The sequence below is a fragment of the Zingiber officinale genome, chromosome 8A (assembly GCF_018446385.1).
Source record: "Zingiber officinale cultivar Zhangliang chromosome 8A, Zo_v1.1, whole genome shotgun sequence".
NCBI classification, from domain to species: Eukaryota; Viridiplantae; Streptophyta; class Magnoliopsida; order Zingiberales; family Zingiberaceae; genus Zingiber; species Zingiber officinale.
The window spans coordinates 34,446,925-34,459,445 of NC_056000.1; the positions used below are offsets into that span (position 1 = coordinate 34,446,925).

The following is a 12,521-nucleotide window of genomic DNA, read 5'->3' on the forward strand; positions in this document are numbered from 1 at the left end:
CTCGCGAAAGTGGATGTGGTCGTACTACCACGACCGTCGACATGGAGTGATGACGTGGCAAACGATGCGTGATATCATAGTATTCAATTTACTCCCCAAAAAATTTATCGTAATTATTTTTTTACTTTGCCTCCCTGTTTGACAAAAATATCATTTTACCCCTGCACTTTTCAAATCGGTTGCAATTCACCCTCCATGACGATGTATCTGTATTACATTAGTTGCGGTGGCAAATGTACCGAATGAACATGTATTGACAATTGTGCATAACATAACTTAAAACGGTCAAGTCTAATTCTCAAATCCATCCGAGTTCAAATTCGGCAATCAATAAAAAAATATATATCAATTGGCTGCTCTATGAATAATCAAACAAATAAAAGAAATATATCAATTGACTGCCATATGAATAATTAAATTCTTGAAAATTTGATTCTTGAATTTACCGTTAAATCATAATCAAATTTTAAATTTTATGAACGAATAAATTAAAATAATCATATTTTTAAAAAAACGATTGAAATATTTAATTTAATCAAAATTTACTCAGCCTACTTAATTTTAATTCGATAGATTTTCTTTATTTTAAAAAAAAGAAAGTATTTTAGGTTTAAAAAAAGGAATAATAAATGATTAATCATAACACTAAAACACAACTAAGAGACAAAGATGAGTATTAATTAGAATTGTTATTGCTTTCTGCCATTAAAACACAACTAGACTCTGACATAAAGAGACAACTAAAAGGGCCCATACAACAGCAAGATTGCAAGCTTTACAGACGCTAACCAGTTGACCAAAATGGACCTCTCATTTCAAAAGTCCTACACAAAACAAGACCTGACTCATCCTTCTGCACCAGCCGCCACCACTTCGTACTTCACCGCCACCACGAATCGCATGCACACCTGCAAAACCACGCACCAAAATTAGCAAACGCAGCGGCCAGCCATGCACGCGCGCACCGCGCGACTCTGCTCTCTGCGCACCTGTTTCGGATCGTAAACGGCGTACTCGTTGTACTCAAGCGGGCTGTCTCTGTGCTCCGACTCCACCAGCCGCCCGCAGGGAACCTTCACGTCGGCGTCCCACCAGAAGTGTTCCGATTCCTCAGGCCGCTTCTTCCCTAGCCCTTTCACGCTCACCTTCTCCTCCTCCAGCTTCTTATTCGCACTCACTTCAGGCACAGTGGACATCTCGATCATCCTTTCTCCGAGAGAGACGATGCCCAAAAGCAAGAAGCCCTCCGGACGGTCGGCGGCGGTGTACCCGTATCTAGCAGCCTCCGCGGATGCATCCGAGCACACGATTGCTCTCCCGAACTGGTTGAGTTGAGTCGAAAACGATCAATATCGGCATTACCGGAATTCACTAGTTATGGCTTACCATGTATCCGGGCACCGGAATTTGACACACCGCCGGGAGCAATCCCCTCTGCAAGTGCCGAAGCAAATTTGCAGTTCTAGTACCTGAAGATCGAAGAAGATTGATAGGGCTTCGATCATTGATCGAGCAAGCCAATTTCTTGTAGATTGATGTAAACATACCACACCATAACAGAATCTTGTTTGGCAATCTCTTGATCTCTTCGTAGGAAGGACCGGCGCTTGACTGAATGGAGAAGATGTTCTCCACGGACACGCCGTAAACCTGCAAAGAGGCATCAACGGTCGTAAGTTCACCAGAAAGTCTCTTCTAGGATGTGGAAAGACTTACCACGTCGCCGACCTTCACCGGCTCGTAAGTGGTCTCCAGATACTTGACGATCATCTTGTACGCTTCCTCTTCCCTCTCCACCGGCGTGATCGAGCAGCCGAGCTTCCTGTATCTGTCGGAAAGCGGATCGATGACCGTTGCGTGGCCGGATGCATCTTCAACAAGGCGAGAAGCAACATTGACGTCCCTTATCCTTTCTAACCCCGCCGCCACCTGCAAATTCTCCGATCTCAAGCTGTGTTACAATGCCAGGACAGAGACTAGAAAGGAAGTACATGATCGGCGAGATCCCGGTAGCTCCTCAACCCGAACGGCCGCGCCGAGTGCATGAGCGTGAACCACTTGCTGCTGAAATCATCCCACAGAAGACGGGCCTCGACTTCGGATGTGCTAGCCTTCTCAATCTCCTCCCTGAATTTGAGCAGCTCTTCTTCACCTAAAGACGACGGAGACAAATCAGTTCTGCAGTGGAGAATCATCGACATTGTCAATGGCTAGCTTACATCTCTTTAGGTGGAGATCAGTAAGCATTCCCATGGGAAGATGAGGGGAGTCGTATCCCATCTCCATCAATGCGTATCTGTATCAGATTCAATCTCAATTTAAACTTCATTGCAGATTATGGAAAGATGAGCAGTTGATAGATCAACCTGTAAATCTCTTGGCTGCAGAGCACCTTCATCAGGTTTGCGACGAGCGGCTCGAGCTCGCAGTGAGCAACGGCGACGCCGAGCTGCCGAAGACCGAGCCCTCCGTGCCTCACGTCGACGCCATCACCCTGCATCAGTAAGCGGCTTAATAGCCGGCCGGCGAACGGTAATTCTTTCTACGGAAATTGAAGCGTTGAAGAACCATGTCGACGGGGTAGAATTTGAGTTGCTTCTTCTGGAACTTCTTCTCCCTTTCCCACGGCTCGCACTCGTTGCCGGTGAACAGCTCGAAGAGGCGGGTGAATTCGCGCACCCCATCGCCGACGCTGTTCCACTCCTCGATGCTCTCGTCCGCCGTCGCGTCTTCTCCGGCGCGGCCTTGCTTGTAGTAAAGATGCACGTTCTTGCCAGGAACTTGTACCAGCTGCAGAATGCAGTATCTGCAACAGAAGAGATCGATCAAATGGAAATTTCTGCTTCACGAATGGCAATTCACAACGAGGAAGAAAGCTACTCGTTGTTCCCGCGTCCATGATCGTATTGCGAGAAGGCGCAGCTATAAACGACGCCATCTTTTTCGAACACAGTTCCTCCTTGCTCCCGCAATCTGCTGTCGCTGTGCACGCATCGCTTGCCGTGAAGCTTGATCTGCGAAACGGAGACCCAAAGTTTGCTTTTTTTTAGTTTATCGCTTGAGGAGAGAAATCAAGATCGAAAGCATCTACTTCAGCTGTCAAAGATTCAATGGCTTCTTCGCCAGGATCCATCTTGTCCCACGGAATTCCCCTCCCTTCGGGCGCGAGATTGGAGACGTCGTAGGCGTCCAGCGATTGCGACTGCTTCTTCTCGATGCTGTCGATCAACCACTTCTCAGTCACCACGGGAATTCCCCTTTCCCTGTTTCAGACACCGGTAGAAATCCAAATTCAAATCAAACTCGTAAAGCCGATACTGAACTTGATCAAAGGCGAGTTTAGGAATGGCACATCGCATCCGCTACTCGAACTGAGCCTCCTCTCTCGCGCTCCACCGGCGAAACGACTAGACAGTGAATTTCTGTGAAGGGAAAGCAACAATCAGCACGATTAGCTCATGGCCATTTGAGCAGGGGAGAGTAGAGCTTCGCATACCGTTGACATCGTGAGAGACTCTTCCCCCATTTTTCTGGATTTCTTCTCTATATGCTTGCTATATCGAATCAACAAGTTGTTCGCGTTAATCCAATGAATTCGAAGAATCAGAGAAGACATAATGGAATCTTCTTTACATGTGTTCGAGAAAGCCGCCCCGACAGTGAGATCACAAAACCGGCCAAAGGCTTGTCGGCCGATGACAATTCCCGGAGAGGATAACCTGCCGACTCTTGCCTCTTCATCCACTGCAACTCCGGTTAGAGCAAATCTTAATTCGTCCGCCGAACTGAACAAACAATGCATGTGAAACTTATCCTCACCTCCTTAATGGAGTTGTCGCTGATCTCGTCGGGGATCTTTATGGGCTGACCTTTGCGGGGCGCGTTCATGGTGGTGTAGGTGCAGCTTGTCCATTCGCTGTAGGCTCCTCTGCACTCGTAGTTGCTGCTGGTTCTGTCGATCTGCCCTTGGCAGATCGGGCATTTCTCCAGCGCTCCGTAGAACATCATGTCTTGGCTATTAATTGCAGATATATCAAATCGATCAGTAAAGAAATTTCTATTCAACTTCGGGAATTCTCAGTTCATTCGATGCATGGTACCATCTCGGCACGACGGCGTCCTCAGAGCCAGAAGCATCTTGCTCGTTGGCTTCCAGTATCCTGCGCATCTCCTCTATCGAGAGATGCTTCCTCGTGGCCTTACAAAATTCTTGAAACTCCTGGGAGATCTTCGACGCCGACTCACCGTTCTCTCCCTCGACCTTCGGCTTCTTGCTCTTGGAAGCTTGTTGTTGCGGTTGCTGTTGTTGTTGGTCGGCATCTTTATCTTCTTTCTGCTTGCCTTTGTCGAGATTCCTGCCTTCCTCCGAAGATGCGCGGCTATGTGACCTTGTCTCGCGGACCTTCAAGTTCGAGGCGAAACGACTAAATTGACTGAAAAGGAAAATGAGATTGATGAAGACGATGCACCTTCATGGCTTTGCTCCTTGACCTTCGGTGCCGAGTGCAAAATGTACGCTCTTGCTCGACTGCTATGGTGTAGATAAAAGCACTGCGGGTGCTCCGTCACAACTGTCGTGGAGGTTGTGTGTCGCCAGCGGCGGCGAACAGGTGTACACCGGCGGCCTGGTGCTGACACGTCGGCGGAGGAAGGTGGAGGATCAGCGGTGCGGTGTCGCACTGCGGAAGCTAGAAGCAACTTGGGCTTCCACGCGATGGTGCCCGTGTATTTTGTCGCGACGCCAGGTGACAGTGGCAAAAAGACGTATAGGTACTAGCAACGCGACATGATCCTGCCCCACGCAGCTTTACAGTTATCTTATAACCTTAGATCATGAATAATTAATAGTCATTTAAATAATAATTAATATATAAGGGAGATATTTATCTTAATTTTATAAAAATTTAAATTTCAAATCTCAATATGATAATATCTCATGTGCTAACCACTAGATTCATCCGTAGGGACACCTTGATTATCATCATGCTCGATAAGTAAGGAGCATATCAAAAAATCATGAAAAGTAAGATTTTTTGGATTCGGGGATTACCTAAATTTTCTGTCCAAATTTACAATTTAAGAAAAAATATCCATAAAAAAATATTAAATGACAATTAGACCTACTTATTCTTTCATGAAGTCATGATCGCGGAATGTCGAACTCATAAAACCCTAGTAAAGTCATCATCATCCGACAAAACCTACTTTGGCCTTCCGCGAAGAACCATAGTGGCATTCCACTCGCAAAGGCATCTCACTCGCCAAGACGCGGCTTTCCCGACTCGTGATCGCGAAGAACCCTAGCGACATTCTTCACAGGTATATATCTTTGATTAATAGCAAAATTTTGAGATTTTTTGTCGGATTGGTCATCGTGGAACCCGACCTTGACCTACTTTTTTTTCCTATGAAAGACCGTGTTTTCTTTATTGGATATCTTCAATGAAATTATGTCTGAGCTTATTTATTTTAACATTGTCTATTCTCCTTTTACCTTTTTGTTTTAGGTTCTCTTTAGTTATTGTTATTTAATTCTTGATAATTTGATATTTTCCTATCAACTATTTCTTGTCATCATGGATGAGTCTAGTGGTTGAATGTATTGATCCCTTTGGATGGGTCTAATGGTTAATACATGAGGTATTGTCATAATGAGGTCTGGGGTTCGAATCTCAGCAAAGCCGAGGTAAATACCTCCCTTATGTGCTAGTCACTATTCCAAAGGCTAATAGCCGCTCGTGATTTTTCTCCTCCATGTTGGCCTTGGGACGGGTTGATGGAGACGCTGGGGGTGAGTGTATTCGCCTTTTTTTTTGCCATCATGGATAATGTTAAATTTGTCCCCTCGGAGGGTCTAGTGACTAGCGCATGAAATGTTGCCATCATGAGGTATGAGGTTCAAATCTCGCCAAAGCCGAGATAAATGTCTCGCTTATGTGCTAGTCACTATTCCAAAGGCTAGTAGCCGCCTGTGATTTACCTCCTCCTTATTGGCCTTGGGACGGGATTGGCGGAGGCGCTAGGGACAAGCGTATTCGCCTTTTGCCACCATAGATAATGTTAAATTATGTCCTCTCGGGACGATCTAGTAGCTAGCCCATGAGATATTGCCACCATGAGGTCTAGGGTTCAAATCTCGTCAAAGCCGAAGTAAATGTCTCCCTTATGTACTAGTCACTATTCCAAAGGCTAGTAGTCGTCTGTGATTTACCTCTTCCGTATTGGTCCTTGGACGAATTAGCGGAGATACTGGGGCGGACGTATTCGCCTTTTGCCATCATAGATAATATTAAATTTTGCAACCTATAAGTTGAACCAACAAATTTTATTTCAACTGATCCTTAGGCAATTCAGTTCCAAGTTCAGAAATTACTAATTTCATTCCTGTATTTTTTTTTTATTTCAGTAACCCCTAGTTAGATACCTTTATACCAGCCTCCTTAACAATAAAATAAATTTCTTATTAGACAAATAATCTGTCGGAGATATTTAAAAATTAATTGAATTTATATACATCGAATAAAATTCACTTATATATTGAAATTACCTGAGTTGATAATCTCAGGTTGTCAGCTGAGACTAGTTTTTGTTAATTACTAAGAGTAAATCGAGTTCCGAGTTCGAGTAGCAAAGTCTAAGTTGTTGGTTAATCCAAGGAAAACGTACCGGTTCCATTGTACAAAAATTTTTTTTGTACAAGTGTCGAACCTTTCCTTAAATAACCTATTGTGTTCTTTAGAAGTTAAATTAGGAATCGCAGACGGAACTTAACATCATTGATTCCAAATTTAACTTATCTGTTCTTAATGGTTTAGATTTGAATCGCAAGAGAAACTTAACACTATTGATTCAAATCCACCTATGTTATTAATTCCATTAAATATTAATTTCCAAAATTGACTTTCATAACTACATAGCGAGGCACATGACCTTCTTAGATATGGGAGCAACCACCACCGCCTAGGCAAAGCTTTTTAAGAAAAGCTAATATTTAATTTCCTTAAATAACTCTAGGTTAACCAAAAAGAACAATCGAATCACAAATTCGAAAAAGAAGAAAACACAAACTCGAAAAAACTTATTCGAAACACTAGATCTAATTGTCTCTTGTATTTAGAATTTTTACAAACAAAATAACTAGTATGATGGGGAAGAAAATTACTAGTTATACCTTCTCTTTGTAAGCTAATGACCTCGAGATCTTCTGTCGTATTCCTCGTCTCGCCTTGGACGTCGTGTGGGTGACGATCCTCCAAGATGAACACCGCTCAAAAGCTTCCTCCTCTTCTTCTAAAATCCGGCCACTACCACCACCAAGGAGAAGAGATCAAAAGGGAAAAGAGAAAGAAGAGAGGGGTCGACCACTTGAGATCTCCAAGAAAAAGAATAAGAGTTGTGTCTCATAAAGCTCCCTCACCCCTTCTTTTATATTACTTGCCCAAGGCAAATAAGGAAAAAAATTTTACAAAAAAATAAAATCATCCAAGAGTTTTTCCTTTTCCCTTTTAATTTTTCTTTTTCTTTCCTCTTGATTGAATCAATCACCAATTTTGATTGATGATAATTTTATTTATTTTAATTATGGTCGGCCCCTTGCTTGGGCACCAAGCAAGGTGGCCGGCCACCTCATCAAGAGAAAAGGAAATATTTTTTAAAAAAAACTTTACAAGAAGAAATCCTCTTATAAATTTACAAGCTCTCTTTCCTAAAATCGGAGTTAAAAAAGGAAAGTTCTAAAATTAAAACCATGTTTTAAAATTTAAAACTTCTCTTATAAAATTTCCTTTTTTAACATGATGATAGAAAATTTTAATTTTAAAACTTATCTTCTTTTTTTTTCTTAAACCATGAGGATGGTTAAAAAAGGAAAGTTTTAAAACTTTTAAAACTCTCTATTAAAACATGTAGTCAAATTTAAATAAGGAAAGTTTTTAAAATTAAAATCTCTATTTTAAAACTTATAGTTTTCTACAAATAGAAGATTTTAAAAATTCAAAAACAACCCTCCTTGTTTGAATATTGTGGTCGGCCCCTTCATGCTTGGTCACCAAGCAAAGGGTCGGCCCCTATAGAAGAGGATGTGGCCGGCCCTTGCTTGGTCACCAAGCATTGGACCGGCCTACTTCTCGGACACCAAGAAGAGCCTTACATTTGGATGGACTTGAGACTATAATGAGGCTACGACAGGGACCTAGAGGAGAAATTGGTTTTGGCCTTCCGATGAGCTTGAGTATCCCGTGCTCTCCTCGAACACACAACTCAAGTTCATCAATAATAACTCATTCCACTAGAGATTTATTATCGCATTACCGCACCAATCCCAAATTACATTATGGGCTCCTTCTTATTATGAGTGTGTTAGTCTCCCTGTGTTTAAGATTACGAATGCCCACTAATTAAGTAAGTTACTGACAACTCACTTAATTAATATCTAGCTCCAAGAGTAGTACCACTCAACTTTATTGTCATGTCGGACTAAGTCCACCTGCAGGGTTTAACATGACAATCCTTATAAGCTCCTCTTGGGGGCATTTTCAACCTAGATAAGGACACATATTCCTTCTATAATCAATAATACTGTAAAATACCATAAATTTGTGAATAATGATAAGGAAATTTTTTGGAATTTTTGAAGATTTTTCTGGAATTTTTCGGAGACCGTATGGTGTAGGTTACGGGGATCAATTATGGGTCCCGGGAAAGCCTCTTTAGGCTACCCCATTTAAATGAGGAAAAGTTACATTTTCCATTTTTTTCTTTTCTTTTATCTATTTGTTTTCTTTATTTCCTTCAATCCGTTCCTTCTTCCCCGCCGAAACCTCACGCCCGATTCTTCCCTCTGCCCTAATCGCTTTCCCAACCGGCGCCGCAAACCCCGCTGCCACCCTCTCCTCTGCCGACGCCAACGACGCCATGGAACAGAGAGCCGGCGGCTAAGCATCCCTTCTTCTCCCTCGTGTGCACGCCCTCGCCCCCGATCCGCTGGCGTCCGAGCCTTAGCGCCGGCCTCTCCCTCTCTTCTTCCTTTCCGAGCCGCACTGGACGGCGCCACCACTTGAGGCCGAAGGGAGCAGCATCGCCGCGATTTCTCTTCCCTAGCTTGCACCCGAGCCTTCCTCTCCCCTGATCTGTGCACCGAGGTCGACCACTGTGCCATAGCTTGGTCTTCACCATCGATTTCGCCAGACTTTGCTCGACACTACCACCCTCTCGGTCACAGGAAGGTATAAGGTGCTGGTGCTGTTGATTCTTGTTTTCTTTTTCTGCCTGATTGTCACCGTGGTTGTCACTGGATCAGTGACGTTCTGGATTGTAGATCCCTAGCTGTGGCGAATCCCTATGGCTGGGAAGATTGTTGCTAGGGTTTGTAGAGACCATCAGCTCTGACAATAATCTTCTTCAACAGCGAATAAGTTGTTGGGGGCATTTGGATTGGAGGTAAGGTTGTTGAATGCAAGCTTAAAATTGAATTACAAGATTTCTGATGGATTTGATATCAAATCTTATGGGTTTCGAATTTGTGGATCAGTGGTTGATGAGGTATTCTTGCTAGGGGTGTGTGCGTTTGATTTGTTGTTCATACATTGAGGTGAGTTTTATTTAATTTTAGATTAACATAGTAGGGAGGTTATTTCTGTAGTAGGTTGTTTAAATGTTGAAGAAAAGATGTGTTAGGTATTGGAATGTGTTTCTATAGAATTTGGAAATTTTTCCCCATATCATTTTGATTAATTAGTTGTTGATATTGATAGTATGATCATTATCAATAAATGGATTAATTAACATATTTGGATTTCATTAGTAAGTCAACTTAAATTGGGGAGTTGATAAAAATGGATGGTATTAGTTGAGATTGTTCTTGGGTTATAATAGTTGGAGTTTAGATGACCATTTTGGATTGATTCAATTTGAGTTTCCTTAATCGGAAAGGGAATATGTATATTTATTCGGTCCTGATATTCAGTTTACCTGAATGATACTTGTTAGAATATCTAAATTGAATATGTGTATGCAGGACCCTGATTACGGGACGATAGTTTCTGACGTGAGGATTGTTTGGCACGGACTACAGATAAAGGCGGGTACCTTGACTTATCTTTTTGATATGTCTTGTTGATATGTCTAGTAGGTTATATAGCCTTTAGTAATAATTATGTTCGTCCTTATTTCGGTATGTCACTACCGGATTCTCGTTACATGCATGTTTGCTCACCTGTTATGCATTTTATGCTAGTATCCATATGATTATATATATGCTCAGTGAGGTAGTGACATACCATGCTTGTTATGTTCAGAACCTAGGTTGTTGATATCCTATCTGACCTGTGTACTTTAGTTCTTTGTATTTGACCATCGATATTATGATGCTCATGTTATATATATATGGATATGGTTATGCTGATTAGTTTATTGCTATGCTTAGTGTCATGCATCATGATTGCATGCTGCGCGATTGTCGGCTCCACTATGGTTGAGCACATCGCCAGTTACATGTACTGCACACACCACCACTGATGGGTTAGTGGTATATCAGACAGGTGTGTGGCGGTTCTGCTGTTTGGCTCCGTTAGTCTGAGGACTCAGCGTGGTAGCCGACAGACAGTTCTGCTCTGTTTGGCTCCGCTGGCATTTAGTGTAGCAGCGTAGTAGCCGGCAGACGGTGGACTCTGTTTGGCTCCGTTGGTCAGGTGACTCAGCGTGGTAGTCGGCAGAGATACCTCCCCGTTATCGTATACCGGGAGATGAGAGCATTGAGCTCCCCCATTTATGATTTGAGGTCAGAGGACAGGAGTACTCCAACAGCATCCCGTCCACTCAGTCACTCATCAGGTGTAGTGATGGTAGAGTGCACGGTTGTCACAGCCCTACCCACTCGGTCTCACCATTGTGTGTGAGATGACTGACTGGCGTCAGGGGTGACCAGGACGCATCATTGGCATCATACGCATTTTTGCATTTACTGCTTGTGTTTGCTGCACTTATATGCTGCATTTGGATGGATGCATATGTTTGACATGCATACAGGATTTATGACACTTCCGGTCTGACGACCTGATTATTCTGATAGGTGGCCCTGGTGAGTACAGTACTCTTCAGCCTTTTCTATTATGCATTACCTTCTTTTATTCAGGAGACTGTACTCCATAGTTATTACTATTTGATATAGTTTACTATACATGTCATCTAGGTATCTGCTGAGTTTTGAACTCACCCCCGTGGACACTATATTTTTCAGGTATCAGGTTGTCATGATGTCGCTTGGAGTATCCTGTCTGCTGGTCCCCACGTCACATCAGAAGACTTATCGATTTCACGTATGTTGTGTTTGTTTATGTATCAGTTTGTTTAGCTCTGTACTCCGGTTCTGTTTTTGGAGTGTTGGTGTTGTTATGTGATATTTTGTATTGGTTCTTGGTTGTGTAAGCCTAGCCGGCTAGCAGTTTTTGTGCTTTGGTTTGTATTGGGTTTTCTGTCATTTCCATTGTGTTGGTTTTGTTCCAACCGTGTGGGCTGAAGATATATATATAACTGCGTGGTTGTGTGTATATTCCAGCCGCCTGTGGCTGATGTATATTATGCCTGTAGAAATGCTTCAGATTGTCACTCGTACAGGGGAGGTGCTGCCGAAATTTCTTCGGACAGGGACTTTTCCAGGGCGTGACAAATACACACTATAAGTAATATCATTTCCCAACTTATCGGGCATATTGATTTATCGAGCTAAACCTCACCCTTTGATAAGTCAAAGAAATACATATTAAATATATGTGCTTGTTATTATATTAGGATTAAGAGCACACACTTCCATAATAACTAAGATCTAGTTCTTTTGCTAAGTCAGTATAAAAAGAACTTACCTAAATGATCCTACTCAATACACTTAAAGTGTATCAGTATAATTTATTAGTCAAGATAAACTAATACTTAATTACACTACGACTATTCTGATGGTTTGTTCCTTTCCATCTTAGTCGTGAGCAACTTGTTTATAATTTATAGAGAGCCGACAACATGATCTTCTGAGTGTGACACCGCACTCCATGTTATCTACTATATAAATTAATTGAACAATTACATTTAACAAATAAATGTAGATATTGGCCAATGTGATTCTTTTATTTCAAAAATAAATGTTTACAAAAGCTAAGCTTTTAGTATACACTCCAACAATCTCCCACTTATACTAAAAGACTAAACTGCCATATCTGTTGCCATACATCTGATTCTCATCCCTTCCACATGCCGATCAAAAGCTTTCGCCGGAAGGGCCTTAGTGAAAGGATCTGCTAGGTTATCTGCTGATGTAATCTTGGCGACGACAACTTCTCCTCGCTTGACGATGTCTCGTATCAGGTGGTACTTGCGCTCTATATGTTTACTTGCTTTATGGGCTCGTGGTTTCTTCGAGTTTGCAATTGCACCGCTATTGTCACAATAAATTGTGATGATCTTGGACAAACCAGGAATCACATCTAAGTCCATTAGAAAGTTCCTAAGTCATACAACTTCTTTGGCTGCCT

General features: G+C 42.4%; 1 protein-coding gene across 1 annotated transcript; it reads right to left on the reverse strand.

Annotated features, from left to right (window-relative positions):
- Window positions 1–670: 670 nt before the first annotated feature.
- LOC122011427 (protein ADP-ribosyltransferase PARP3-like) lies at window positions 671–4,674 on the reverse strand. The gene is made up of 17 exons (XM_042567819.1): window positions 4,470–4,674; window positions 4,101–4,402; window positions 3,820–4,015; window positions 3,634–3,744; window positions 3,497–3,554; window positions 3,353–3,422; window positions 3,092–3,263; window positions 2,881–3,014; window positions 2,569–2,806; window positions 2,367–2,494; window positions 2,220–2,296; window positions 1,992–2,152; window positions 1,717–1,929; window positions 1,548–1,650; window positions 1,387–1,469; window positions 990–1,322; window positions 671–908 (listed from the first exon to the last, which is right to left on the reverse strand). Exons 1-17 carry the CDS (start codon window positions 4,473–4,475, stop codon window positions 846–848), a joined length of 2,448 nt encoding a protein of 815 aa, XP_042423753.1. The 5' UTR covers window positions 4,476–4,674; the 3' UTR covers window positions 671–845.
- Window positions 4,675–12,521: the final 7,847 nt, after the last annotated feature.

Excerpts from the sequence above, each read along its gene's own strand:
- LOC122011427 (XM_042567819.1), bottom strand. Across the intron at positions 2,297-2,366 it reads TGCAGCCAAGAGATTTACAG|ATACGCATTGATGGAGATGG; the intron begins GTTGATCTATCA and ends AATCTGATACAG. Across the intron at positions 1,930-1,991 it reads ACCGGGATCTCGCCGATCAT|GTGGCGGCGGGGTTAGAAAG; the intron begins GTACTTCCTTTC and ends GAGAATTTGCAG.